The sequence below is a fragment of the Coregonus clupeaformis genome, chromosome 3 (assembly GCF_020615455.1).
Source record: "Coregonus clupeaformis isolate EN_2021a chromosome 3, ASM2061545v1, whole genome shotgun sequence".
Taxonomy (NCBI): Eukaryota; Metazoa; Chordata; class Actinopteri; order Salmoniformes; family Salmonidae; genus Coregonus; species Coregonus clupeaformis.
Genome location: NC_059194.1, coordinates 42,012,396 through 42,038,600, shown reverse-complemented (window position 1 = coordinate 42,038,600; position 26,205 = coordinate 42,012,396). Strand labels below are relative to the sequence as shown.

Genomic DNA, 26,205 nt, shown 5'->3' with positions numbered 1-26,205 from the left:
AATTTTTAGTGGGCTATAGCTTTCATTAGGACTTTTGATCTATTAAAACACAGCAGGGGAGCTGAATAAATGTAGCTGCTTCTTCTGGTTAAGCCCTCATTCAGAAGCCCCAAATTATGTTTGAATCTTTTAGGATAGCTTTTTAATTAGCCTGCGTGCATCTCCACCAAACAAAACCCAATCGCAGGGCCTCAATGGAACGTGGTCAATATGCAAAATTGATGACTATGCCTCTTTTGTGGAAGGGACATTGTGTGTTCCTTGCTTATGAAGTCTAATCCAATCATAAATTGCACTCTCTGGCCAATCAGCGCTCCCGGGACGGCGCTTGAAAGCGACCCATGTAGAGAACTTTGTTGAACCTCATTGTTGAGGCTGACAGTTCTGAAAGGAGCTTTGGGGCAGCCTGCTATAAAACGCCTCTCCCCAGAGTAGAGGGGCCAGAGGAGTAAAGCTGGTCATTCAGATTGGAACCTATCAGATCCTCACTTGTTCTTGACGGAGTATTTCAACAGATCGTTTCGTGTTGCGTTATACTACAGACGGGACTATGATGATCCCAAGCGTCCTTGCGCCTAATGCGATGTACCCAGGCCTTTACCGCCCCTCCGCAGCCTTGCCGCTCCACCAGTCCCTTCAGAACGCGTTTCCAACCCACTCCAGCTTCCTAGTGGAGGACCTGCTGCGGATAAGCAGGCCGGCGGGGTACCACCTCAGCAGGACGCTCCCCTCAGCAAGCGTCTCCCCGGCGACAACCACCACCACCATGTCCTTCAGTGCCATGCCACAGGAGCGCATCATCTCTCCAACTGCTTTGACGCGTGAATCATGCTCGCCGAAAACGTCACAACCGAGCAGTAAAGACCCAACTTATCTTAAGTTTGGAGTCAGCGCAATCCTTGCACCATCACCAAAGACCGGTAAGTGTGATGTTGGGAAAGTTTTACCTTCTTTCTAATTGGTAATTTTAGCAGTTTCTTACACTTAGCATATTGTAAAACAGATCAAACATGTTTGTCTCTTCATGAGTGTTGCCTTGATTGTTGGCGTTCCTTGACACATGGTATTTTCCTCTACAGCATCGTTGCCACCCGCCATCCACCACAGTATGCACCCCAAGGCTTTCTCTCTCCCCTACTTCGACGGATCCTTCCACCCCGCCTTCTTCAGGACTACATATTTCCCAGGTAAATAACTAATCATGCACTTTCAGACACCGTTGAATTGCACTTTGTGCACAGTTGATACTCACCCCTCGCCTGGGACAACGTTCAGAACTTTTCATTTCAAAATGCTTTATAGAACGACTTTCCATATGGACTCGAAATAATGCTTTGAGTGCTTTCTGCAAAGCTCTGAAAGTTGCACCTTTTTGCAAATGCCCTGTATAGGCACGCATATCATTGCAAAACGTAGCTTGTGAACTTTTCAGTGCTTTCAGAGTGGGTTTGGTGTGGTGGGGTGGGTGGGATTGATTCAATTTGCACTGACATCTCTGCTGCTGAGCTCTTTGGTCGCTAACATAGCCCTCTGTTCCCCAACTGCTAATTAACCAATTATCCGGAATCATCACTGTTTAATTTCGAGGCGGGCTGCGGGTCGGTCTCGTCCCCCCACGGTCTCCTGCATTAAGGCCATTTTGCAGTCTCCTCCGCACAGTCCCGCGTTTTCCCACAGGGCAGGGGCACTGGGCCACTTGCTGCCAACAATGCTTTCAGCACCATGACCGATTTGGTCAGCTCCCCCCGGCGCAAGCCACCCACGCACCCCAGAGTGACTTCTACCAGGCGGGCAAGAGGCGTGGACCAGTCATGCACTAATTTCCCTATTAGGCGCCATTCACAGCTCTCAATATTCTCACAAGACCACATAGCTCGTTGTTGTGCCTGATTATGAGTTGTGGATATGGAGGTAGTCTTAGCCCAAGTTATTTGGCAATGATTGATATGCTTATAGATAGGCATACATTTGCAAGTGTGCTATAATTCAGTGGTTTGGAAATAATTATTCTTTGCATGAACAATAATCAAATCAGTGCACATTAAACATTTTCAGTGTTTTACTATATCCATGACCTGAAAAACACACCATGCCTTAAACGTCCCCCTTCCTCTCTCAGTTTTTAAACCCTGGGGCCAATCAACAGGGCAGGATAAAGAATAATCTCTTAGAAAAGTCTATAAAGTCGCTAGTCCGTGCTTTCATTCAGACAAACCATAATGGAGTTGGAGTCTTTTCATGGGCTGCGCTGAATACCTTCACAAAACAGCTCGAGCGCCCTGAATAGCTTTTCGTGTTCATTTAATGAAAATGATTTGAGGGCAGAAAAAATGCACCCTGGGCCCCTCCGCATCAGTATTCAGGTATGCAGTGGTGTTTAGTTTGAAAGTGTAAATCTCCTTTTGTTGCGATAATATATGGCCTTCGCAGCCTGTCCAGAGTCTTTTCTGCGTTAGTTCATTACTACACAATTACCGTTCACGGTTTATTAACTCCTCTATCCGCCCTCGCGGGGTTCCTTAAAGGATATGCTGCCTCTTTACCATACCAATGCGGCTGGGGACCGACCAATGTGCTAATTAGTCACCTCGTGCCATTTCACTCAAAAAGGAGACGTATTCCGCGGCCAAATGGGGGAAGCATATTCAATCATAACAGATTGCAAAGTTTGTACAGAAGTGTAAAAAAGTAGGCTAGTTGGCTAAAGAAATAGCCTTCCAGGGGACCGACGTTTTAACGTCTATTTTAAGCCTATTGCTATGTTTTGACCTGATTTTATGAATTAACGTTTCCCCCTCTCCTCCTCTATAGCATCTTCATCGGTCGTGCCCATCCCCGGGACCTTCTCTTGGCCACTGGCCAACAGAGGAAAGCCGAGGAGAGGGATGCTCAGACGGGCAGTGTTCTCTGACGTGCAGCGCAAAGCTCTGGAGAAGATGTTCCAGAAACAGAAATACATCAGCAAACCAGACAGAAAGAAGCTGGCCTCAAAGCTCGGTCTCAAAGACTCACAGGTAAATAATTGACTTTTATTGCCCAGAGCTAAACTGTGCGTAATACGTGCATAATTACTCTTTCCATCGCATATGCATGCTAAAGTTGATACTGTGTGTATTACTGAAACTCTGTAATAAAGTCAACCTCTACAAACTGAAACTGAACTACCTGGTTATATTATTCCTTCTCCTTCGCCAGGTTAAAATCTGGTTCCAGAACCGCAGAATGAAGTGGAGGAACTCTAAAGAGAGGGAGCTCCTGTCGTCAGGAGGTTGTCGCGAGCAGACCCTGCCCACCAAAACGAACCCACACCCAGACCTCAGCGACGTCGGCAAGAAGTCCTCCGCGGAGGAAGATGAGGAGGACGAGATGGGAGAGGACCCATTCGGCGCTAGAGGCGCGCCTGGCCTTTGCCATTCCCCCGCCGCGGGGCGCGAGCTGTCCAACAGCGGCGGATCGAACCTCTCGTCGCCATCTCTCTCCAGCAAGCACTCGGAATTTTCAGAATCGGATGAAGAGATCACAGTTTCTTAATTTATTTATAAAAACTCAAAGATATGTTTATAAAATGGTTATCCACAGATGAACTGTACCTATGTGACCAGGTTTGCAAGAGGCTGTATCCCTTAATTTAGGCCCAACTAGTAAGAATAAATGTATTTCTTTCATATTCCAAATTTTTTTTAAACAATGAACTTCTGTCAAATAAATTTAGGCTACATCCCTGATTATTTATTTTTAAAATAACTGCAGGGTTTATTTTATAGGAAGGCCCTAGCCCCCACCAAGAGGGCAATTTTCTTTTAGTGGCCCCCCTCTTGACAGCAGAGACGTTTTAAAGTCAATTTATTGCAATTCTACACAGTTTGCCATGTGGCTTATGGAAAATGTTGCAGTTTTAAAGCAAGTTTGCAGCAGTTCTACACATTTTGCCATGGGGTGGAGAGATAATGTTGCAATTTTATAACACATTTCATGCAATTCTACTAATTTTGCTATGAGGCTGAGAGACATTTTTGCAGTTTTAAAGCAAGTTTTCTGCAGTTCTACACATTTTACCATGGTGCGGAGAGAAAATGTTGAAATGTCATAATAATGTCATTCAATTCTACTCATTTTGCCATGACTTGTCATGTTAATGATATCTGACTGAGAGTGACTAACAAAATTAATGGGGCCCTGGGCCCGGTCGGTATTCGGCCATGATTTTAGATAACTGGCTAGACTAACTTGCCAATCTAAAAATTGTTTGCAGGAATGGATAATTGAGTGACTGTCAGTGACTGACAAAACAAGAGAAAAGCTGCTGATGCACAACCAAATTTCAAACTTGCACCTTGTGTATTCTACTATTCTAACTCTCAACAGTAAGATGAGAACCTGACTGAGTTAAAAAGAAAACATGGGGGGCCCTAGTGGCCAGGAGCCCTAAGCGACCGCTTATATCGCTTATGCCTTGAGCCGTCCCTGTTAATAGGATATACTTTGAAATTATTTGCTGTTTTGCACAGCTCTTTCAATTGTACAGTATTTTGTACAACTATTTGTATGGACATTTTATGCCAAGAAAATTGAGTTACCTGGACTACGAGTTTTATTGAAAAGTGTAGACATTTCGTGCATAATTTATACGGATTTGTTAATTCAATGTATTGTGTCTGTATATATGTGTTAATATTTGACTATGTTTGTTATTTCAATGTATTATGTGTGTATATATGTGTTAATATTTCACTATGTTTTGTACAAATACCAAATAAAATGTAAAAGTTACATGGTATAACTTCTGTTACAAAATGGAAATTAACAACAAAAAAACGTTAAATATATAGATAGACAGGTTTATGTTAGTAGAGAGACATAATTGATAAGAAAGTCACTTTGCATTCATTAATAAATAACCATGATTTTTATTGAATCACAAATAACTTAAGACTAGTACAGTGATCTTCAGAATCAGTTCCCCAAGCTCCGGAGAGAACATTGATGATAAACTTCACACACCTGCTCTGATGCAAAAGAGACTGTACACAAAATACTCCTTTCCAAGTAGTTACAAATTGGCTAGAAAAGTCATCAAAATGTTGCAAGGTAATCAAGTATTTACACTGTTATGTTACATATATATTTTTTTTTACATAGCAAAGAAGGCTACACATTCATTGAGTTTTAAGAACATGTGAATTCAACAGCGACTCCATTCATTTCACCATCCAAACTGCTCAAAGCGAGCAGGTTTTTCACAGGTGGACAGACTGACAAACACATACATATCCGTTTTTTTTGTGCTTGCATTTACTATGACAAGAGACCCCCTCCAAATGTACAGACACAACTTTGATTAGATTTTTAAATTAACAAAGACTGTACCAGCTCCCCAAATATTATTCACAAAATCTGTTCACTTGCTGTACATCTCTTGGCAGTGCTGAAAAACCTTAAAGAACTGATCTTATAAGGCTTGGCTTCAATTTTGAGTTCAAAATGAATGTTGCATAGGATTGATGACTAAGAACACTCAAACATTGAAAGATAATGGAAGCGATGCTGGAAACAAATAACCTATAGGACCAAAAAACACACTTGCCGTCCTAGGATGAAGGTTTGGAGGAACAGGGAAAACATACACATTTCTGAAGCCAAGAAAAAATCTATTATATTTTGACATGAAGCCATAACCATTTAAAATCTTTAACTTCTCCCATTTTATACTCTCTCATTTGTACCTTTACACATGATCTCAAGTAAAATGACTTTAACAAAGCAGCATATACACATTGTTACATATTCACTCAACATGTTGTCATGACAATAATAATCATTACACATCACATAATCAAAACAGACAACAAGCATGGCAAAGGCGCAAAGGGGTGTATAGAAGGTAGATGAGGTATAGAGATTCAAACAATTCCTTAATAATCGTTCCCCCATATTCATTACATATCCATTACAAAATTATGTTTACTTTGAGCACCAACCAAATGTACTTTTCTATCTCACAGGTTGTCCTTAGTAAGTTATATCCAAACTTTTACAAACATCTCAGCATTGGGAGTAATACAATTAATTACATGTTATCAAAGCCCAAGTCGCTTTCCCTATTCAAGCCCTAATAACCTCTTAATAACATGGCATTGGTGTTTGATATGACAATAGTCGACACTGCTCTTCAAGCCCACCTGCCTTGGCACGACACAAAGAGAGTGTCGACTTAAAGCCCTGTAAGTTTACAGCCAAAAAGACCAAATAAAAAAGTAGCTAATGCACATAGTCTGTTACAAAAAAAGTAAGGCATCCTTTTTTAAGTTCAGTCCAGCACCAAAGTATAGACTTTCATCTGGAGAAGAAGCTTATGCTACGGCGACCCGTTTGGGACAAAAGGAGTCACATGTAGGGGCAGGTGAATGGTGATGGGTGTGTGTCACTGGGGGCACAAGAAGGCATTGGGAACCAGTGAATTTGGTCTCTGTGAAGATGACGAAGATGAGACCTCCAGCACCATGCTCCAGAGGAGAGGGCCTGTAGCACAATCTGTAGCCCAGTTTGGAGCACTGCAGCTGGGGAAGAGCCGTGAGGAGCCTGGGTTGCTGATGTGGTGGGTTTGGCTCAAAGATGCAGTCTCTTTGTTTGCTTAAATCAGGTGGCCATGGTACTGATGCTGATAAGGAAGATGGCGAAGATGATGCTCCATACACAGTGTCAAATTCTGGTTTATGTCTGTTGTTTGTCTAAATGGTACATGAGGATTGGCTGTAGGAGAGTGGTTGGCCATGACGGTGCAAAAATAGAAGAGTACAGCAGCAGCTTTCTGTTTCACTCCTTTTTTTGTTCAGTTCTTCTTCTCTTGTTTTGGGTTACCAGCACCCATAGTGTTCTTGATATGACAATTAAAGTGGCTTGATTTTTGTGGTGTGAGCTTGAAAAACTCATTCAAAAGAATTATTGTATTGACTGAACATAAAAACGTTAACTAAATGTATTTTTGTCTTCTTGGGAAAGGTGAGGAGTCGGATCACAATGTTGACTCCAGTGATGAGTCCAGGATGTCGTGTTGGTGACTGTTGCTATTAGAGTCACTGTCGTATCTCTGAGGGCTGGAGGAAGTGGCTGCTTCCTTCAGCCTCATTAGCATATTCATCTGAGGACGGAGACGCAGGGGTCAAAGGTTAGCGTGAGTGTGACTGTGTGTGTCTGTGTTGTCTCATGGATCTGCAGTGCCTGCTCGTGTGTGTTATGTGTACACTTGACCTGTTTTGAGCATTCGGGTGTGTGTGCGCACGCGTGTTGTCTCACCAGTGGGTCTGCGTCACTGTCGCTCTGCGGCGGCTCCTTCCTGATGCCCTCCCTGGGGGCGGAGTAACCGTCGAAGCCCACGTCTTCTGGGCGGAGCTGCAGCAGCGGGGGCCAATCAGCAGGTGTGGGCGTGGCTGACCAGGGGTAGCTGTCAATCACCCAGCGTGCAGGGTCCTCCCACGCTGACCTACGGCCGTACAGCTACAGAGAGGGAGACGGATGGAGGGGAGAGAGCATTGTAAGTATCAATGTAGAGGTATGATAATAATATGAAAACACAGTGAGTACCATACATAATGCGAGTGTGCATTTAATTTAATTTTTGTGACTGATATGTTTGAGTGTGCCTGTGTGAATGCACATGCATGTGTTGTACGTGTGTGTGCGTGTGTTGCATGCCTTTGTGTGTGTACAGTCGTGGTCAAAAGTTTTCACAAAGTCTGCTGCCTCAGTTTTGATAATGGCAATTTGCATATACTCCAGAATGTCATGAAGAGTGATCAGATGAATTGCAATTAATTGCAAAGTCCCTATTTGCCATGAAAATTAATTTAATCCCCAAAAAACATTTCCAATGCATTTCAGCCCTGCCACAAAAGGACCAGTTGCCATCATGTCAGTGATTCTCTCGTTAATACAGGTGAGAGTGTTGACGAGGACAAGGCTGGAGATCACTCTGTCATGCTGATTGAGTTACAGACGATTGAATAACAGACGCCAGGTGGAAGCTTTAAAAGGAGGGTGGTGCTTGAAATCATTGTTCTTCCTCTGTTAACCATGGTTACCTGCAAGGAAACACGTGCCGTCATCATTGCTTTGCACAAAAAGGGCTTCACAGGCAAGGATATTGCTGCTAGTAAGATTGCACCTAAATCAACCATTTATCGGATCATCAAGAACTTCAAGGAGAGCGGTTCAATTGTTGTGAAGAAGGCGTCAGGGCGCCCAAGAAAGTCCAGTAAGCGCCAGGACTGTCTCCTAAAGTTGATTCAGCTGCGGGATCGGGGCACCACCAGTGCAGAGCTTACTCAGGAATGGCAGCAGGCAGGTGTGAGTGCATCTGCACGCACAGTGAGGCAAAGACTTTTGGAGGATGGCCTGGTGTCAAGAAGGTCAGCAAAGAAGCCACTTCTCTCCAGGAAAAACATCAGGGACAGACTGATATTCTGCAAAAGGTACACGGATTGGACTGCTGAGGACTGGGTTAAAGTCATTTTCTCTGATGAATCCCCTTTCCGATTGTTTGGGGCATCCAGAAAACACCTTGTCCGGAGAAGACAAGGTGAGCACTACCATCAGACCTGTGTCATGCCAACAGTAAAGCATCCTGAGACCATTCATGTGTGGGGTTGCTTCTCAGCCAAGGGAGTGGGCTCACTCACAATTTTGCCTAAGAACACAGCCATGAATAAAGAATGGTACCAACACATCCTCCGAGAGCAACTTCTCCCAACCATCCAAGAACAGTTTGGTGACGACCAATGCCTTTTCCAGCATGATGGAGCACCTTGCCATAAGGCAAAAGTGATAACTAAGTGGCTTGGGGAACAAAACATCGACATTTTGGGTCCATGGCCAGGAAACTCCCCAGACCTTAATCCCATTGAGAACTTGTGGTCAATCCTCAAGAGGCGGCTGGACAAACAAAACCCCACAAATTCTGACAAACTCCAAGCATTGATTATGCAAGAATGGGCTGCCATCAGTCAGGATGTGGCCCAGAAGTTAATTGACAGCATGCCAGGGCGGATTGCAGAGGTCTTGAAAAAGAAGGGTCAACACTGCAAATATTGACTCTTTGCATAAACTTCATGTAATTGTCAATAAAACCCATTGACACTTATGGAATGCTTGTAATTATACTTTAGTATACCATAGTAACATCTGACAAAAATATCTCATAACACTGAAGCAGCAAACTTTGTGAAGACCAATACTTGTGTCGTTCTCAAAACTTTTGACCACAACTGTATAGCCTACCTGCAGTCCCTCTCTGATTGCCTCCAGCATGTAGGGGATGATGGAGTAGTTCCAGAGGTCAGTGAACCACACCCTGGAGCCAGCCACGTCCATGGGACATGACAGGAAGAGGCGTGGCCCTGGGGAGGCAAAGGTCAAAAGTCAGATGGATGTTAAATAGTGCCACTGTGCCTTTTCTTTCAATCCTCTTTTGGAAAATGAGCTTATGGCCAGATGAGGTTATGAATATTGAGAATATTGTGACACAAAGCACAATAACATGCAAAAAACACATTTGACTCAGACCACAAAATGTGCCTAATGTCATGACTAGTCCACATCCCACCCCATCGGTTTTGTAAATCCAGCTATATGCCTTAAACCCCAAATTAATGGAGAAGATAAGCACCACAAATTTCAAAATTACTTGGTGCTTATCTTTTCCATTCATTTTGGATTGGGCCATATAGCTGGTTTATGACGTCATTGTGTTTTCTACCCACCGATGGTAACGTCAGAGGAGCTGTGTGCCTCTAGGAAGTGGTTGAGGTGGTGCCAGACGCGAGGGATCCAGTCGATGATCTTGACCAGCTCCAGGGTGCGCTTACGGCTGCTGATCTCCGTCTCGATCAGTTTCCTCCTCAGGTAGCGACCCAGGAAGCCCTTCACCGGCTCCAAGTGATTGGCACACAGCACCCATCTGATCACATATGCAAACGAGAGAGAGGAGGAGTTAATAGGTTAGTACTCATTCATGAATACAGCCAATAAAGACACTCCATCTTTCCATTCTGAAGGAATGGAGAGAGTGCAATGGATTGCTGCCCAATCTGTTGCTGCCACCTAGTGATGAATCATGCAAAGTGCATTTCAAATTCAAACATTTTACTGTTTCATTTCAGTTACTATTGATCTTCAACTGGTATATCTAGTATTATTATGGCTGTTGAGTTAGCCTACCTGAAGTTGTGGTGGAGTTGTAGGTTGGGGGCAGAGGATGTGGCCTGGCTCATAGTACCGATGATGTAGGGGCTGGGGACAGAGAGAACACACAGAAAATCAACACATTTACAATAAACACAATTGCGTGTATGTGTGTGTGTGTGTGTGCATGTGTGTGCACTCACCAACATTGGTATTTGCAGTTGAACACTCCGTTGAAGATCTCGCCCAGTGAGGAGACGTGGTGCATGTTATCCAGTATGACCACTAGAGGACTCTCTGCCTCTGGTCTGTCACTGCTGCACTGCTCAGACAGGCCTGTCAGGTACTGACGCAACTCCTAGAGAGAGAGAGAGAGAGAGAGAGAGAGAGAGAGAGAGAGAGAGAGAGAGAGAGAGAGAGAGAGAGAGAGAGAGAGAGAGAGAGAGAGAGAGAGAGAAAGAGAGAGAAAGAGAGAGAGAGACAGACAGACAGACAGACAGACAGACAGACAGACAGACAGACAGACAGACAGACAGACAGACAGACAGAGGTTTACACATCAAGTTTTTTTTCAATGCACAATAACCTTTTTGAGTTGCTTTAACATAAGACACTCTTGAGTTCTGCCTCCAAGATACATGTCTAATATAACAGAAAAAAAGGCAAATTAATCGTCACATCACACAATATATCGTCTCGCCAGTTGGTGCCCTATGCTTCGGTGAGGTGCTTCAGGGGCATAGCTACGTACCTTGCTAGACTTGTGGTCCACGTTAAAGGTGACGACGGAATGAGGGGTCAGGGGTCGGCCCTCCTGCAGGAGCAGGTGTCTTGCCAGATGATTCGCCAGGTGTGTTTTACCGGTGCCGCTGGGGCCAGAGAGAATGACACGGCGGTGCTCCCTCAGCAGAGACACGTAGCGCTGCAGCATGGGCTTAGGGATCAGAGTGTCAAACACCAGGCAGTCCACACTCCCACTGCTCACACCTAGAGAGGGAGAGAGAGGCAGAGAGAGGGAGGGAGAGAGAGAGAGACATTCTTACACAGAGAACACATGTACGCTATATACACCAGATTGTAGGGAGAGATAAACACATTTAGAGAAACACACACACTCATACCTTTGAGCCTGATGTTGATGGTGTCGCTGTCTCCAACCAGGTAGCCACACGGCAGCAGCTCGGGGGTGTGAGCGGTGCTGGTATTGCTATGGCGATGCACATCCCCAATGTTGTATCCCTCCACACTGTCACAGGTCAGCCCAAGCTGGCTCACTGGGTCCACATGGGTGATGTACTCCTACAAAAGCATGAGCGAAAAGGTCAAGGGTTAGGTGATATGCAACTCAACTATGAAGTTCTTATTTTGATATTGGAAAGATAAATAAAATTAACGAAACCTTTATTCACAAATTAAGTGATTCATTCAATGTGTTTACCTTAAAGAGGCGGCGGACCACCCCATCCAAGACGTCCCACTTAGTTTTACCACTCACACCGATACAGCCAATCAGGAAGTGGCGAGGCCTGACCTCCTGGGAGAGGTCCTCATCCAGACTGACCACTATCTTCACGTGTCGTCCCTCTTTCCTCATTACTCCATCTCCCACTGTATCATCCAACAACATGTCTGAGAGGAGAGAGGAAGAGGAGAGTGAGACTCATACATACACCCATCCACAAAAATACACAATCAGGCACACACACTCTCAAAGGCAATCATATCCAAACACAAATACAGATGTACACACACTTAAAACACATGCTCACACATATACCCAACCATACAGATACCATATCAAAACACGCTGTTCTCACCCAGGCTGGTGGACTCAGTGAGGTTGATGCTGTGCTGGGACAGGCCAGGCCCTGGGGTAGGGGTGTGTGTATGATGAGAGGGCGAGGACGAGATGGAGGCCTGGGAGGGGGCTCTGCTGCCCCCTGTACTCTCCAGCTTCAGACGGTCATTCTCTGCTTTCAATTTCTCTATCTCCCCCTGAGAGAAAACACAGGAAGACATAGCAACAGTCGGTCAACAGAACAGTGTGTGTGTGTGTGTGTGTGTGTGTGTACGCGCGTACGTTTCACCGTGTGTGTGTGTGTTACCTGCATGTGGTTCATGGCCTCTCTGAGCTGGTCCAGTTGATGGGCCGAGCTGAGAGCCTCAAGGCGGATGTCGGTCAGCTTCATCTCCTTCTCCCTGAGCTCGCTGCGGAGCTGCATCACTGTCTCTGCCTCACCGTCCAGACAGTCCGACAGCCTACACACAGATGCTCATTGATATAACTTGTACATTTTCTCTCTCTCACACACACACACGCGCGCACGTACGCACACACGCACACACAAACACCACACCGTATACGTACAGTGAGTTGGAGTGTGAGTTCCTAAACATGTGGCTGGAGGTTGTGGATCCATTGTGTGGGAGTTTGGGGGAGGAGGGTAGGGAGAAGTCTGTCATCTCCTCTATGTCAGAGTGGGACGAGGCAGACTTAGGAGATTTCTTCTTACTGAACGCCTGCTTGAAGGAGCTCCGCAACTGCAGGGGGAGAGAGACAGAGAGGAGAGGAGGGTGAGTGTATGTGTGTGTGAGAGAGAAGTGTGAGGATACACTCCCAAAACAGACGGGGAGCAAGGGAAAGCAGGAGGAAAGCGGAGGAAGGCAGCTGTGAGGGAGTGCCTGAGTAAGCGAGAAATAGATCAAGAAAAGAGAGAAGAAGGGAAAGAGAAGCAAGGGGGAAAGGACTAGTGCTATAAGGAGGCCGTGACTTGAGCTTATGCTCTAAACACAAACACTAAGAGGTGTCAGTGTGAATGAGTGTCAGGTGGTTATTGTCAGGTGGTTGTGTGTGGTTACAGACATCCAGTCCACTAACCTCACCTACTGTGTGTGTATAACTGTATAATGCTCTGTAGACTAGAGAAATAACTACACTGCAGTGAATAGGACTAGAAAAGAGCACCCAAGGCTGTCGCGGAGACTATCAGTTTCATATAACTTGAATTTACAGCTAGAATGGTATAGTATGTTTGCTACACGATTACTATGAAATGATTGCATTATAATTGAGCCTTGTATGAAGTTTGTTTCAGAGCAGACTCAAAGTCACATCAGGAAAGGAATCAGCATAAAGACTGGAGAAGAAACCAGAGGGATGATTGAGGACAGGAGAGGAAGGAGAGGGAGTGTGTTAGTAACCTACAGAGTGCTGAGGTTAATGTTAGCTTTAGGTTAAGCTGCCTTTAGTTTTTTGGGTTTTTCATCCACTCTTACCTCATAGACCTGCCACATGAAGCGATAGCACAGAGGAAGACAGAGAGAGAGAGAGACACAAAACAGCACAGGTTCAGTGGGGAGTGTGTGAGTGTGTTAGTGGTAGGGACACAGCGTACAGTGGAGGCTGCAGAAAGTGGACTGTGGTATGTGGCTGTTCTGCACCGTAAGATACTGAGGCCATTTGCTTCAACCTACACTCGTGCAGACTGATGTCCTTCTAATAGGGAGCTCATTTACAGTCCACTGCCCTTTTTACCATGATACCTCACAGACAGCCCACATACACCCTACATACATTACCCTACCACATATGGCTTATCCAATCCGCATATTATCAAAGGACCACCTATTGTCTGTGCAAAAAGCATGTGAGAACCATGGGCTCTCTGAGAATAGCTTATTATCACTAGATCTTAAACATGTAACGTGACTTTCGCTTGTTGAAACTTTATATAGACAGTACACCTTCTCACAAAGTCCTTGGATCGGGACAGGAGTATTCTATGATAAATCTATAGCGCTACAAATATAGACATTCAAAGCTAAAGCCAGCTTATACAGGGTCACTTCAATGTTATTATATCTATGGGCCAGAGGATAGGAATACAAATCACTAGGGTCTAGACAGGTTCAATAGCAGCCAATACCATAAAGCAATTAGAGTAGGGCTCAATTCCATTTCAAATCCTGTTGGAAACCAAATGCAGTTGTCTCGCCCTGACCTATAGAACTCTAGTTAGTTTGGTCAGGGTGTGCCTGTTTAGTTCTAGGTTGTTGTATATCTATGGTTAGAGTCTAGTGGTTATACGTCTATGTTTGGCCGGGTATGATTCCCAATCAGAGGCAGCTGTTGCTCGTTGTCTCTGATTGGGGATCATACTTAGGCAGCCAGTTTTCCTGCCTGGGTTGTGGGATCTTGTTCATACTCTTGTTTTGCTTGTACGTGTTTTAGCCATAGTGAGTGTCACGTCACGTTGCCTTTTGTTGTTTTTGTCGAGTGTTTATCCAGTTTAATAAACATGTTCGCATACCACGCTGCACCTTGGTCTGACCCGTCTCTCAACGTCTGTGACAGCAATACCATTCCTGAAATGTTATTGGAATTGAGCCCAAGTCTGGAGGATCAACTAGGAGATAGATTTGCTACAGACACTACAGCAGTGAAACACCGGGTATGACAGCTTATCAAGATACTGTAGATGTAGGCAACAAAATAGAGTTCAATAGTATCTTCAGAGTGTCTCAAGCGTAGCTGTTTCCATCTAGCATCTCTGAAGCGGTACACATACAATTACTTGACACAAAAGCTTTCAGGTTGATCACTATTTTGTTGCCTACAGATAACAACATCAAGGCACACAGTCTAAAAGCATCAATAGTAACCTAAGCACAAATAGGATGCATACATCATCCTCTTCAACCTGTCCTCCTGTGCAAGACACAATCTGTCAGCAACAAGGAGCAAGAGGGAACACAACAAGAAATGGAACAACGTTAACTTCCTGAATCAACAGGAAATTGAAAATATTAGAATATGTTCTACGTTTCTCTATTTCACAAAACCTCTACAACTTGTAGATCTAGGTAACATACCAAATTACACACTATTCCCTATACAGTACACTACTTTTGAACAGTAACGGAGTCTACAAGGAAAGCTAATTGCATTGCATTCACCTTGGCCCCTGTGCAAGATGCCTGAGAAAGAGACCCCAGAGTGTGAGTTACAAACACATAAATACACAAATACATACAGTACCAGTCAAAAGTTTGGACACACCTACTCATTCAAGGGTTTTTCTTAATATATATATTTTTTTACATTGTAGAATAATCGCGAAGACATCAAAACTATGAAATAACACATATGGAATCATGTAGTAACCAAAAAAGTCTTAAACAAATGAAAATATATTTTATACTTCAAATAGCCAGCCTTTGCCTTGATGACAGCTTTGCACACTCTTGGCATTCTCTCAATCAGCTTCACCTGGAATGCTTTTCCAACAGACTTGAAGGAGTTTCCACATATGCTGAGCACTTGTTGGCTGCTTTTCCTTCACTCTGCCATCCGACTCATCCCAAACCATCTCAATTGGGTTGAGGTTGGGGGATTGTGAAGGCCAGTTCATCTGATGCAGCACTCCATCACTCTCCTTCTTGTTAAAATAGCCCTTACACAGCCTGAGGGTGTGTTGAGTCATTGTCCTGTTGAAAAACAAATGATAGTCCCACTAAGCCCAAACCAGATGGGATGGCATATGGCTGCAGAATGCTGTGGTAGCCATGCTGGTTAAGTGTGCCTTGAATTCTAAATAAATCACAGACAGTGTCACCAGCAAAGCACCCCCAAACCATAACACCTCCTCCTCCATGCTTTACGGTGGGAACTACACATGCGGAGATCATATGTTCACCCACACCGCGTCTCACAGTCCCCTCTGAACTGTTGATGTTGAGATGTGTCTGTTACTTGAACTCTGTGAAGCATTTATTTGGGCTGCAATTTCTGAGGCTGGTAACTCTAATGAACTTATCCTCTGCAGTAGAGGCAACTCTGGGTCTTCCATTCCTGTGGCGGTCCTCATGTGAGCCAGTTTTATCATAGCACTTGATGTTTTTTGCGACTGCACTTGAAGAAACTTTCAAAGTTCTTGAAATTTTCCGGATTGACTGACCTTCATGCCTTAAAGTAATGATGGACTGTCGTTTCTCTTTGCTTATTTGAGCTGTTCTTGCCATAATATGGACTTGGTCTTTTACCAAATAGGGCTATCTTCTGTATACCCACCCCCCGTACCTTGTCACAACACAACTGAATGGCTCAAACGCATTAAGAAGGAAAGAAATTCCACAAATTAACTTTTAAGATGGCACACCTGTTAATTGAAATGCATCCCAGGTGACTACCTCATGAAGCTGGTTGAGAGAATGCCAAGAGTGTGTAAAGCTGTCATCAAGGCAAAGGCTGGCTATTTGAAGAATCTTTTGAAGAAATATAACATATATTTTGATTTGTTCAGCACTTTTTTGGTTACTACATGATTCCATATGTGTTATTTAATAGTTTTGATGTCTTCACTATTATTCTACAATGTAAACATTTGTAAAAAAAAAAAAAAAAAAAATAAACCCTTGAATGAGTAGGTGTGTCCAAACTTTTGACTGGTACTGTGTATACAGAGAGATGAAACTAGTGAGACAGAGACAAACCTACATACCAGTTGTTAGATTTAATTTGGAGTAAGATATGTTTGTGTGTATTGTTTGTTGTGTGTGTTAGTGAGTGATCATGATCGTACTCAGTTCCAGTGTGTGTGTGTGTGTGTGTGTGTGTGTGTGTAATATGTATGTGTGAGTATGCGCTTGAATGCGTGTGCATGTCTACGAATGTACATACCCAGTTCTTCTTGTTCTTCTTCTTGTTCTTAGCGTCGGCGTCCATGTTGGATCCCACACTGGAGTGGCTGGTTGCACTGGCAATGCTGCTGACGCTGTCTGACGAGTGCTGTCTCCTCATCCGTAGGTCTGGCTGCTGCTGCTGCTGGGGGCTGCCATTACTACCACCACCACCTGAGAAAGACCCTGAGAAAGAGGGGTTGAGAGACAGAAAAGAGAGAGAGAGAGAGAGAGAGAGAGAGTACTTTTTTTAAAGACTCAGAAATAATACAGCATCACAGCATTGTGGGAAGTTTATAACTTCACCTTTTCCCTTGCCAGGTGTAAGCTTCAAGGTACAGTCAGCGATATGATGTAGATGCATAAAATGAACAGCATAGTGCAGGGTTCCCCAACTGGTGGGGCGCGGGTGATTTTATTTGGCCCCCCAAGTTTTCTGAGCAAGTTTGAGAGATAAAAGACTGTAAAAATACAGTACCAGCAAATCGCCTCCAAGTGATTTTCCTTTTGGAAATCTGTTCCAAACTATTCCCACGTCTAACAGAGCGATATAGTGATCGTATTCAAACGTAAGCTAGGTTTGAAAATATTATGTTTTAGTCAAATATTATATTACGGTCAATTACAGTCTACAAATTATTTGTAATTATGTTCCGGCCCCCTGACCCTCCGCTCAAGAAAGAATCGGCCTGAGGCGGAACGTAGTTGATGATCCCTGGCATAGTGGGTCAATTTCCGCAACAACTAAGAGCGTTGAAGTGTGAGGCTAAACTTCTCAGCTGTTTTGGTCCCGTAGAAGTCTTGCATCTCGCTCATCATAATACGCAAATGTATGTGAACCCCTGCTCGTTGAACATCTCATCCCAAAATCATGGGCATTAATATGGAGTTGGTCCCCCCTTTGCTGCTATAACAGCCTCCACTCTTCTGGGAAGGCTTTCATTTACATTTTAGTCATTTAGCAGACGCTCTTATCCAGAGTGACTTACAGTTAGCACATCCATTATTTTATCGAACCCACAACCCTGGCGTTGCAAACGCCATGCTCTACCAACTGAGCTACATCCCCTGCCGGCCATTCCCTCCCCTACCCTGGACGACGCTGGGCCAATTGTGCGCCGCCCCATGGGTCTCCCGGTCGCGGCCGGCTACGACAGAGCCTGTATTCGAACCAGGATCTCTAGTGGCACAGCTAGCACTGCGATGCAGTGCCTTAGACCACTGCGCCACTCGGGAGACTACTTTCGACTAGATTTTGGAAAATTGCTTCGGGGACTTGCTTCCATTCGGCCACAAGAGCATTAGTGAGGTCGGCACTGATGTTGGGTGATTATCAGTAGTGGAAAAAGTACCCAATTGTCATACTTGAGTAAAAGCAAAGATACCTTAATAGAAAATGACTCAACTAAAACTAAAATACTACTTGAGTAAAAGTCTAAAAGTATTTGGTTTTAAATATACTTAAATATCAAAAGTAAATGTAATTGCTAAAATATACTTAAGTATCATTTCAAATACCTTATATTAAGCAAACCAGATGCCGCCATTTTTATTTATTTAAGGAAAGCCAGGGGCACACTCCAACACTCAGACATAATTTACAAACAAAGCATGTGTGTTTAGTGAGTCTGCCAGATCAGAGGCAGTAGGGATGACCAGGGATGTTATCTTGATAAGTGCGTGAATTTGACCCTTTTCCTGTCCTGCTAAGCATTCAAAATGTAACGAGTACTTTTGGGTGTCAGGGAAAATGTATGAAGTAAAAAGTAAATTATTTTCTTTAAGAATGTAGTGAAGTAAAGGTAAAAGTTGTCAAAAATATAAATAGTAAAGTAAAGTACATATACCCCAAAAAACTACTTAAGTAGTACTTTACAGTATTTTGACTTTAGTATTTACACCACTGGCGATTAGGCCTTGCTCGCAGTTAGCGTTCCAATTCATCCCAAAAGGTGTTAGATGGGGTTGATGTCAGGGATCTGTGCAGGCCAGTCAAGTTCTTCCACACCGATCTCGACAAACCATTTCTGTATGTACCTCGCTTTATGCACGGGGGCATTGTCATGGTGAAACAGGAAAGGGCCTTCCCAAAACTGTTGCCACAACGTTGGAAGCACATAATCGTCTATAATGTCATTGTATGCTGTAGCATTAAGATTTCCCTTCACTGGAAGTAAGGGAACTAGTCCAAACCATGAAAAACAGCCCCAGACCATTATTCCTCCTCCACCAAACATTACAGTTGGCACTATGCATTCAGGCAGGTAGTGTTCTCCTGGCATCCGCCAAACCCAGATTCGTCTGTCGGACTGCCAGATGATGAAGCGTGATTAATCACTCCAGAGAACCCGTTTCCACTGCTCCAGAGCCCAATGGCAGCGAGCTTTAACCACTCCAGCCGACGCTTGGTATTTAGCATGGGGATCTTAGGCTCCCGATGAACAGTTCTTGTGCTGACATTGCTTCCAGAGGCAGTTTGGAACTCGGTAGTGAGTGTTGCAACCGAGGACAGACGATTTTTACGCACTACGCGCTTCAGCACTCGACGGTCCCGTTCTGTGAGCTTGTGTGGCCTACCACTTCGCTGTTGAGCCGTTGTTGCTCCTAGACATTTCCACTTTTCAATAACAACACTTACGGTTGACCGGGGAAGCTTTAGCAGGGCAGAAAGTTTACGAACTGACTTGTTGGAAAGGTGGCATCCTATGACGGTGCCACGGTGAAAGACACTGAGCTCTTCAGTACAGACCATTCTCCTGCCAATGTTTGTCTATGGAGATTGCGTGGCTGTCTGCTCGATTTTATACACCTGTCAGCAACGGGTGTGGCTGAAATAGCCGAATCAACTAATTTGAAGGGGTGTCCACATACCTTTGTATATATAGTGTATCTGCGGTGCTGCTCGTGGAAACGTAAGTCCACTGTACCTTTAAGGTACTGTTAGAGGTTGTTGGAGTTATTGCTATGGTTGTGGTTCGGTTCTCCTTACCTGTCCTATTCTGTTTGCAGGTGAGTTCAGGTGTGTTGATGACTCCGTTGATGGCGGCCTGGGCCACGTTGTTCTGTTTCTTCAGCAGCTCAATGTTCTTCCTCAGCTCGTTCAGCTCACAGTCCTGCAGGGAAAACACATTTAGAATATTACAACAACATGCAAATAACATTCACATATCTAAAATTCATATACATATATATATCGTGTTTTCATATTTTGGTTTTCATTGGCCGAGATGAACATAATTCAATTGTGCCTTAAATGATGTCATGTTATGCTATGTCATGCCTCACCTTGTGCTCAGCGGTCATAGTGAGACTCTTCAATCTGATGGTCATGTTACCCAGGCTCTGTTCAAACGCTGCCACCAGGTGAGCCTGCACAGGGAAATAACACAGGTTAGAATATGTCAAACTATACTTCAAAGAGGTTATATTATAGTTCAACTTAGTTTGGGCGGCCAAAGATCCTTCAGTAGCGGTTATTGTCAAAGCATGAGAGTGATGAGAGCAACAGTAGCTGTACTCCCAGATGACCTGCACCAAGGACAGAACTAGTAAAAGATAAGACAAGCGCAACTGCCAGGAATCCAAGCCAAGTTACCGAATAACAACAGTTACTTCAGCTTAAAGCCAACAGCTAATCGATTAGCCTACATTCCAATTAAAAACTAGAAGTCAAAGCAAAAAGCGAAAAACAGCAAATGCTACACATCATATAATAACCAACTCTGTTAGTCTCACAACTTCTAATGTTTCAAAAGGCGGCACCAGAAATCCTCTAAATCTGGCTTAAATCCTCTCACACCTCTCTGATAGATGTGTCCACACTAGAGCTTTGGTCGACGGGGTCTCCCAGGCCCCCTCCGAGGGGCTGAACCGGATGGTTACTCCTCCTGGAAGGGTAGTGGTTTAGGGGGAGCCAGATGCCCTCTGTGCCCGGTCTGGGGTATGGTCTGCTGGACGTCATGGCTAGGGAGGCTGGATGCTAACAATGCTAAAGCTACAGCATTGACACTGTGGCTCTTGAGTACCTCTTTTCCCCTACACACACACTAACTGTGTAGATTCTCTCCAGTGTCTAAGAGCTAAGACAGAGTGTCTGGGTGGGTGGATGGGTGGAGAGAGAGAGCGTGGAGGGTTGAAGGGGAATGCGAGGGACGGTGAGACAGTGAGGAGACAGAGAGAGGTGGTATCTGTTTGATGATAGACTCCTCCTAATTGTGATAAAAAGAGACAGACAAGGTAGAGCCAGAGACCTTGAACAACTATGAGTTGAGATACTGCACCAAAACATAGAATACAAGACTGGCTTTGAGCAGTGTGAGAAAAGCTCTCATTGAACGTATACTGACGGTTAACACAGCCACAATGGCCTCGCCTGAAACCCAAACACGACATCACTCAGGTCCATTTTATACCACAACCACACACAGTACCAAACCCAAATAATCATAATCTACTACAAATAATCATCTAGCTCAGGGTTTCTTAAACTATGGGTCGGGACCCAAAGTGGGCCCTGGGCATGTTAGAGGTGGGTTATGAGAATACATCTATAATCACACAATTTATGCTTCATTTGGGTCAATGGAGGACGATTTGGGTCAGGGGAGGACGGTCAAATTTCTCATTTGGGTCTTGAGTGTAAGAAACCATGATCTAGCTTGTACAAATAATAATCTGCATCAGTAAAAAGCCCGGTAACCAGATACACACTCAAAGCCACACAGTATCAAAACCAAACACAACCAAAACATTACATCATTCCTACCCAATAAACAGACAAACAGATCCAAGCATGCTAGAGAGCCAAACCTTTTAGATCTTAATGAATACGATTATATGAACCGGGGGGGACCTGATCCTAGATCAGCAATCCTACTCTGAGACGCTTGATACACCCTTTTGACCACCAAACCAAAGTTATAATTCACTACAATGGTGAAATAGTAGACCACTGTGTGACAACCTTCATCACCTAAGAACGTTTAATCTCCTCTGTCTAGGATGCTCTGTGTACTTAACCCCTGCACTACGCGCTGTCCAATGAAAACGTAGGTACACCTCTGAACACGCAGGGAGGTGGTTGGTGTACTAGCGTGTAGCAGACGTGTTGACTGACACACGATTCAAGTCACGGAGCTGCTCTCATAACGTGAGGGGCTTTGCAGCCAGATATGTGTCTTTGCCTTGAGGGTGTGTTCTCAATACTCATACAAGCACCCATCTGTCTGTCGGGGAACATATCATCAAATATATGAACAAAGTCTACCCAACCCAACTGGGGAAGGGTACCAACATTTATTTGCAGCATTGAAAGTCCCCAAGAACATCATTCTTAAATAGAAGACGTTTGGAACCACCAAGACTCTTCCTAGAGCTGGCCGCCCAGACAAATTGAGCAATCGGGGGAGAAGGGCCTTGGTCAGGGAGGTGACCAAGAACCCGATGGTCACTCTGGCAGAGCTCCAGAGTTCCTCTATGGAGATGGGAGAACCTTCCAGAAGGACAACCATCGCTGCAGCACTCCACCAATCAGGCCTTTATGGTAGAGTGGCCAGACGGAAGCCACTCCTCAGTAAAAGGCACATGACAGCCCGCTTGGAGTTGGCCAAAAGGCACCTAAAGGACTCTCAGACCATGAGAAACAAGATTCTCTGGTCTGATGAAACCAAGATTGAACTCTTTGGCCTGAATGCCAAGCGTCACGTCTGGAGGAAACCTGGCACCATCCCTACAGTTGAAGCATGGTGGTGACAGCATCATGCTGTGGGGAGGTTTTTCAGCTTCAGGGACTGGGAGACTAGTCAGGGAAAAGATGAACGGAGCAAAGTACAGAGCGATCCTTGATGAAAACCTACTCCAGAGCGCTCAGGACCTCAGACTGGGGTGAAGGTTCACCTTTCAACAGGACAACGACACTAAGCACACAGCCAAGATAACGCAGGAGTGACTTCGGGACAAGTCTCTGAATGTCCTTGAGTGGCCCAGCCAGAGCTCGGACTTGAACCCGATGGAACATCTCTGGAGAGACCTGAAAATAGCTGTGCAGCAACGCTCCCCATCCAACCTGACAGAGCTTGAGAGGATCTGCAGAGAGGAATGGGATAAACTCCCCAAATACAGTTGTGCCAAACATGTAGCGTCATACCCAAGAAGACTCGAAGCTGTAATCACTGCCAAACCTGTTTTTGGTTTGTCATTATGGGGTATTGTGTGTAGATGGATGAGGGAAAAAAACAATTTAATCCATTTTAGAATAAGGCTGTAATGCAACAAAATGTGGAAAAAGTGAAGGGGTCTGAATACTTTCCGAATGCACTGTACGTGTGTGTGCAAGAAATTGTTTCTGTGTGTTTAGGACTATGTGTACAGTGGGGAAAAAAAGTATTTAGTCAGCCAACAATTGTGCAAGTTCTCCCACTTAAAAAGATGAGAGAGGACTGTAATTTTCATCATAGGTACACGTCAACTATGACAGACAAATTGAGAAAAAAAAATCCAGAAAATCACATTGTAGGATTTTTAATTAATTTATTTGCAAATTATGGTGGAAAATAAGTATTTGGTCACCTACAAACAAGCAAGATTTCTGGCTCTCACAGACCTGTAACTTCTTCTTTAAGAGGCTCCTCTGTCCTCCACTCGTTACCTGTATTAATGGCACCTGTTTGAACTTGTTATCAGTATAAAAGACACCTGTCCACAACCTCAAACAGTCACACTCCAAACTCCACTATGGCCAAGACCAAAGAGCTGTCAAAGGACACCAGAAACAAAATTGTTGACCTGCACCAGGCTGGGAAGACTGAATCTGCAATAGGTAAGCAGCTTGGTATGAAGAAATCAACTGTGGGAGCAATTATTAGGAAATGGAAGACATACAAGACCACTGATAATCTCCCTCGATCTGGGGCTCCACGCAAGATCTCACCCCGTGGGGTCAAAATGATCACAAGACCGGTGAGCAAAAATCCCAGAACCACACGGGGGACCTAGTGAATGACCTGCAGAGAGCTGGGACCAAAGTAACAAAGCCTACCATCAGTAACACACTACGCCGCCAGGGACTCAAATCCTGCAGTGCCAGACGTGTCCCCCCTGCTTAAGCCAGTACATGTCCAGGCCCGTCTGAAGTTTGCTAGAGCGCATTTGGATGATCCAGAAGAGGATTGGGAGAATGTCATATGGTCAGATGAAACCAAAATATAACTTTTTGGTAAAAACTCAACTCGTCGTGTTTGGAGGACAAAGAATGCTGAGTTGCATCCAAAGAACACCATACCTACTGTGAAGCATGGGGGTGGAAACATCATGCTTTGGGGCTGTTTTTCTGCAAAGGGACCAGAACGACTGATCCGTGTAAAGGAAAGAATGAATGGGGCCATGTATCGTGAGATTTTGAGTGAAAACCTCCTTCCATCAGCAAGGGCATTGAAGATGAAACGTGGCTGGGTCTTTCAGCATGACAATGATCCCAAACACACCGCCCGGGCAACAAAGGAGTGGCTTCGTAAGAAGCATTTCAAGGTCCTGGAGTGGCCTAGCCAGTCTCCAGATCTCAACCCCATAGAAAATCTTTGGAGGGGAGTTGAAAGTCTGTGTTGCCCAGCGACAGCCCCAAAACATCACTGCTCTAGAGGAGATCTGCATGGAGGAATGGGCCAAAATACCAGCAACAGTGTGTGAAAACCTTGTGAAGACTTACAGAAAACGTTTGACCTGTGTCATTGCCAACAAAGGGTATATAACAAAGTATTGAGAAACTTTTGTTATTGACCAAATACTTATTTTCCACCATAATTTGCAAATCAATTCATTAAAAATCCTACAATGTGATTTTCTGGAAAAAAAAACTCATTTTGTCTGTCATAGTTGACGTGTACCTATGATGAAAATTACAGGCCTCTCTCATCTTTTTAAGTGGGAGAACATGCACAATTGGTGGCTGACTAAATACTTTTTTCCCCACTGTATCTGAGAGGCAGAGTGTGTGTGTGTGTGTGTGTCTGTCAGCAAATGAGTTCCTGTATGTGTTTCTGCTTGAGTGTGTGTGTACTAGGGCTGTGGCGGTCATTACATTCTGTCAGATGGTAACGGTCATGTAAATGTCTGCCGGTCTCAAGGTAATTGACCGTTAATTAACAAACACGTTTAGCATCTCCAGGCCCCGACGCTTACAAGCCGCTGATGCGTGCCTTTAGAACATCTACGTTTTTAAAAAGTATAATAAATCCATTTAATATACACCATTTATTTTAGGCAGATCTAAAGAAACATTATGATATGAAGAAAATGTATTTCAGAAGAACAGAATATGAGTCGGCCTACTGTATGTTATCTGGCTATGCGTAATGTCAATGGAAGGCTGTAGGCTAGTTCATTTAGCAGACAAGATATGCTTATAAATTCTGTGCCATTATATGAATATAATTGAACTTAGCGGAATAAAATAGAAAGGATATTTTTCTCATTCCCATGCGAGCATATGAGCTATGTTGAGAGTAAAAGTGATCCTTTGAAACAGGTCCTATAAGCTCGATTTATGTGAATGATACAAACCTTAGAATGTCTTAGAAATGAAAGCATATTGTATACGGGCTGCATTATTCTACTATATTGATGATTTGGAAAAAGTCACAAAAACAGCTTGCACTCTGTTCCTTGCCTCACGCTGTTCTCTTATCAAGTGATAATATTCTCACTATTCTCAATGTAATCTTGTCTTTACTAATATGTGAAATTAGTTTTGATTTAGAATAAGCTATTATCAAATAGGCAGGAACAAGGGCAGGGGGAAAAATACATGTCATCCTTACGTACTCGAATAGTGAATGGTGGCTGCGCTTTCCCACAGTTTCAATCATGCTGGGTAGGCTACTCCGGTTTTACATCAGAGAAAGGTGCTTAATATTAGCAGCTGAAAAATAAATATAGTAGCAGTAGAAAGCTGTGATCATCCTCTTTTTAGAGGTAATCATAATATTCTGTAGCTAAAGGTAATGTGGCAGCATATTAATTATGAAAATATAAAAAATACCCTATTACTAGGCTATTCAAAATCAAATACAAATTCACTATAATTGTAGGCTAACTATACTCTGTAAGCATCCCTGCACAATCAATCAATGAACCAACAGCATCGCCTAGGCCTATACATTCTATCCCAGACTCATGGATATAAAGTTTGGATCATAGCATAAGGTAACCAGTCCATCCAGTGTGCGTAATAACACAGTCCACACTCAAAGGAGATTACTAGAGTTTGTATAATTTTGGAGTAGACCAATTATGTACCAAAGACATCTAAAATATGTTTAAAAATAATAATAAAAAAAACAGTCTTTCTGCCGTGCG

The 26,205-nt window shown here is 43.9% G+C and overlaps 2 protein-coding genes across 2 annotated transcripts in view; one reads left to right on the top strand and one right to left on the bottom strand.

Annotated features, from left to right (window-relative positions):
* Positions 1–447: 447 nt before the first annotated feature.
* On the top strand, positions 448–3,923 carry LOC123482296 (homeobox protein DBX1-A-like). The gene is made up of 4 exons (XM_045209513.1): positions 448–920; positions 1,080–1,187; positions 2,812–3,014; positions 3,196–3,923. The coding sequence occupies exons 1-4, from the start codon at positions 551–553 to the stop codon at positions 3,529–3,531; spliced, it is 1,017 nt and encodes a 338-aa protein (XP_045065448.1). The 5' UTR covers positions 448–550; the 3' UTR covers positions 3,532–3,923.
* Positions 3,924–4,883: 960 nt separating this feature from the next.
* LOC121559822 (neuron navigator 2-like) overlaps positions 4,884–26,205 on the bottom strand; it is a 329,305-nt gene continuing 307,983 nt past the window's right edge. Inside the window, exons 26-41 of the mRNA XM_045208606.1 lie at positions 20,140–20,223; positions 19,844–19,967; positions 16,856–17,040; positions 13,453–13,461; positions 12,545–12,717; positions 12,282–12,435; positions 11,994–12,171; positions 11,615–11,805; positions 11,298–11,475; positions 10,928–11,163; positions 10,380–10,534; positions 10,213–10,284; positions 9,756–9,952; positions 9,274–9,392; positions 7,294–7,494; positions 4,884–7,138 (exon numbers count right to left, since the gene is read on the bottom strand). Of these exons, the coding sequence (XP_045064541.1) occupies positions 7,013–7,138; positions 7,294–7,494; positions 9,274–9,392; positions 9,756–9,952; positions 10,213–10,284; positions 10,380–10,534; positions 10,928–11,163; positions 11,298–11,475; positions 11,615–11,805; positions 11,994–12,171; positions 12,282–12,435; positions 12,545–12,717; positions 13,453–13,461; positions 16,856–17,040; positions 19,844–19,967; positions 20,140–20,223 (2,382 nt within the window). The 3' untranslated portion in view covers positions 4,884–7,012. The remainder of the gene's footprint in view (positions 7,139–7,293; positions 7,495–9,273; positions 9,393–9,755; positions 9,953–10,212; positions 10,285–10,379; positions 10,535–10,927; positions 11,164–11,297; positions 11,476–11,614; positions 11,806–11,993; positions 12,172–12,281; positions 12,436–12,544; positions 12,718–13,452; positions 13,462–16,855; positions 17,041–19,843; positions 19,968–20,139; positions 20,224–26,205) is intronic.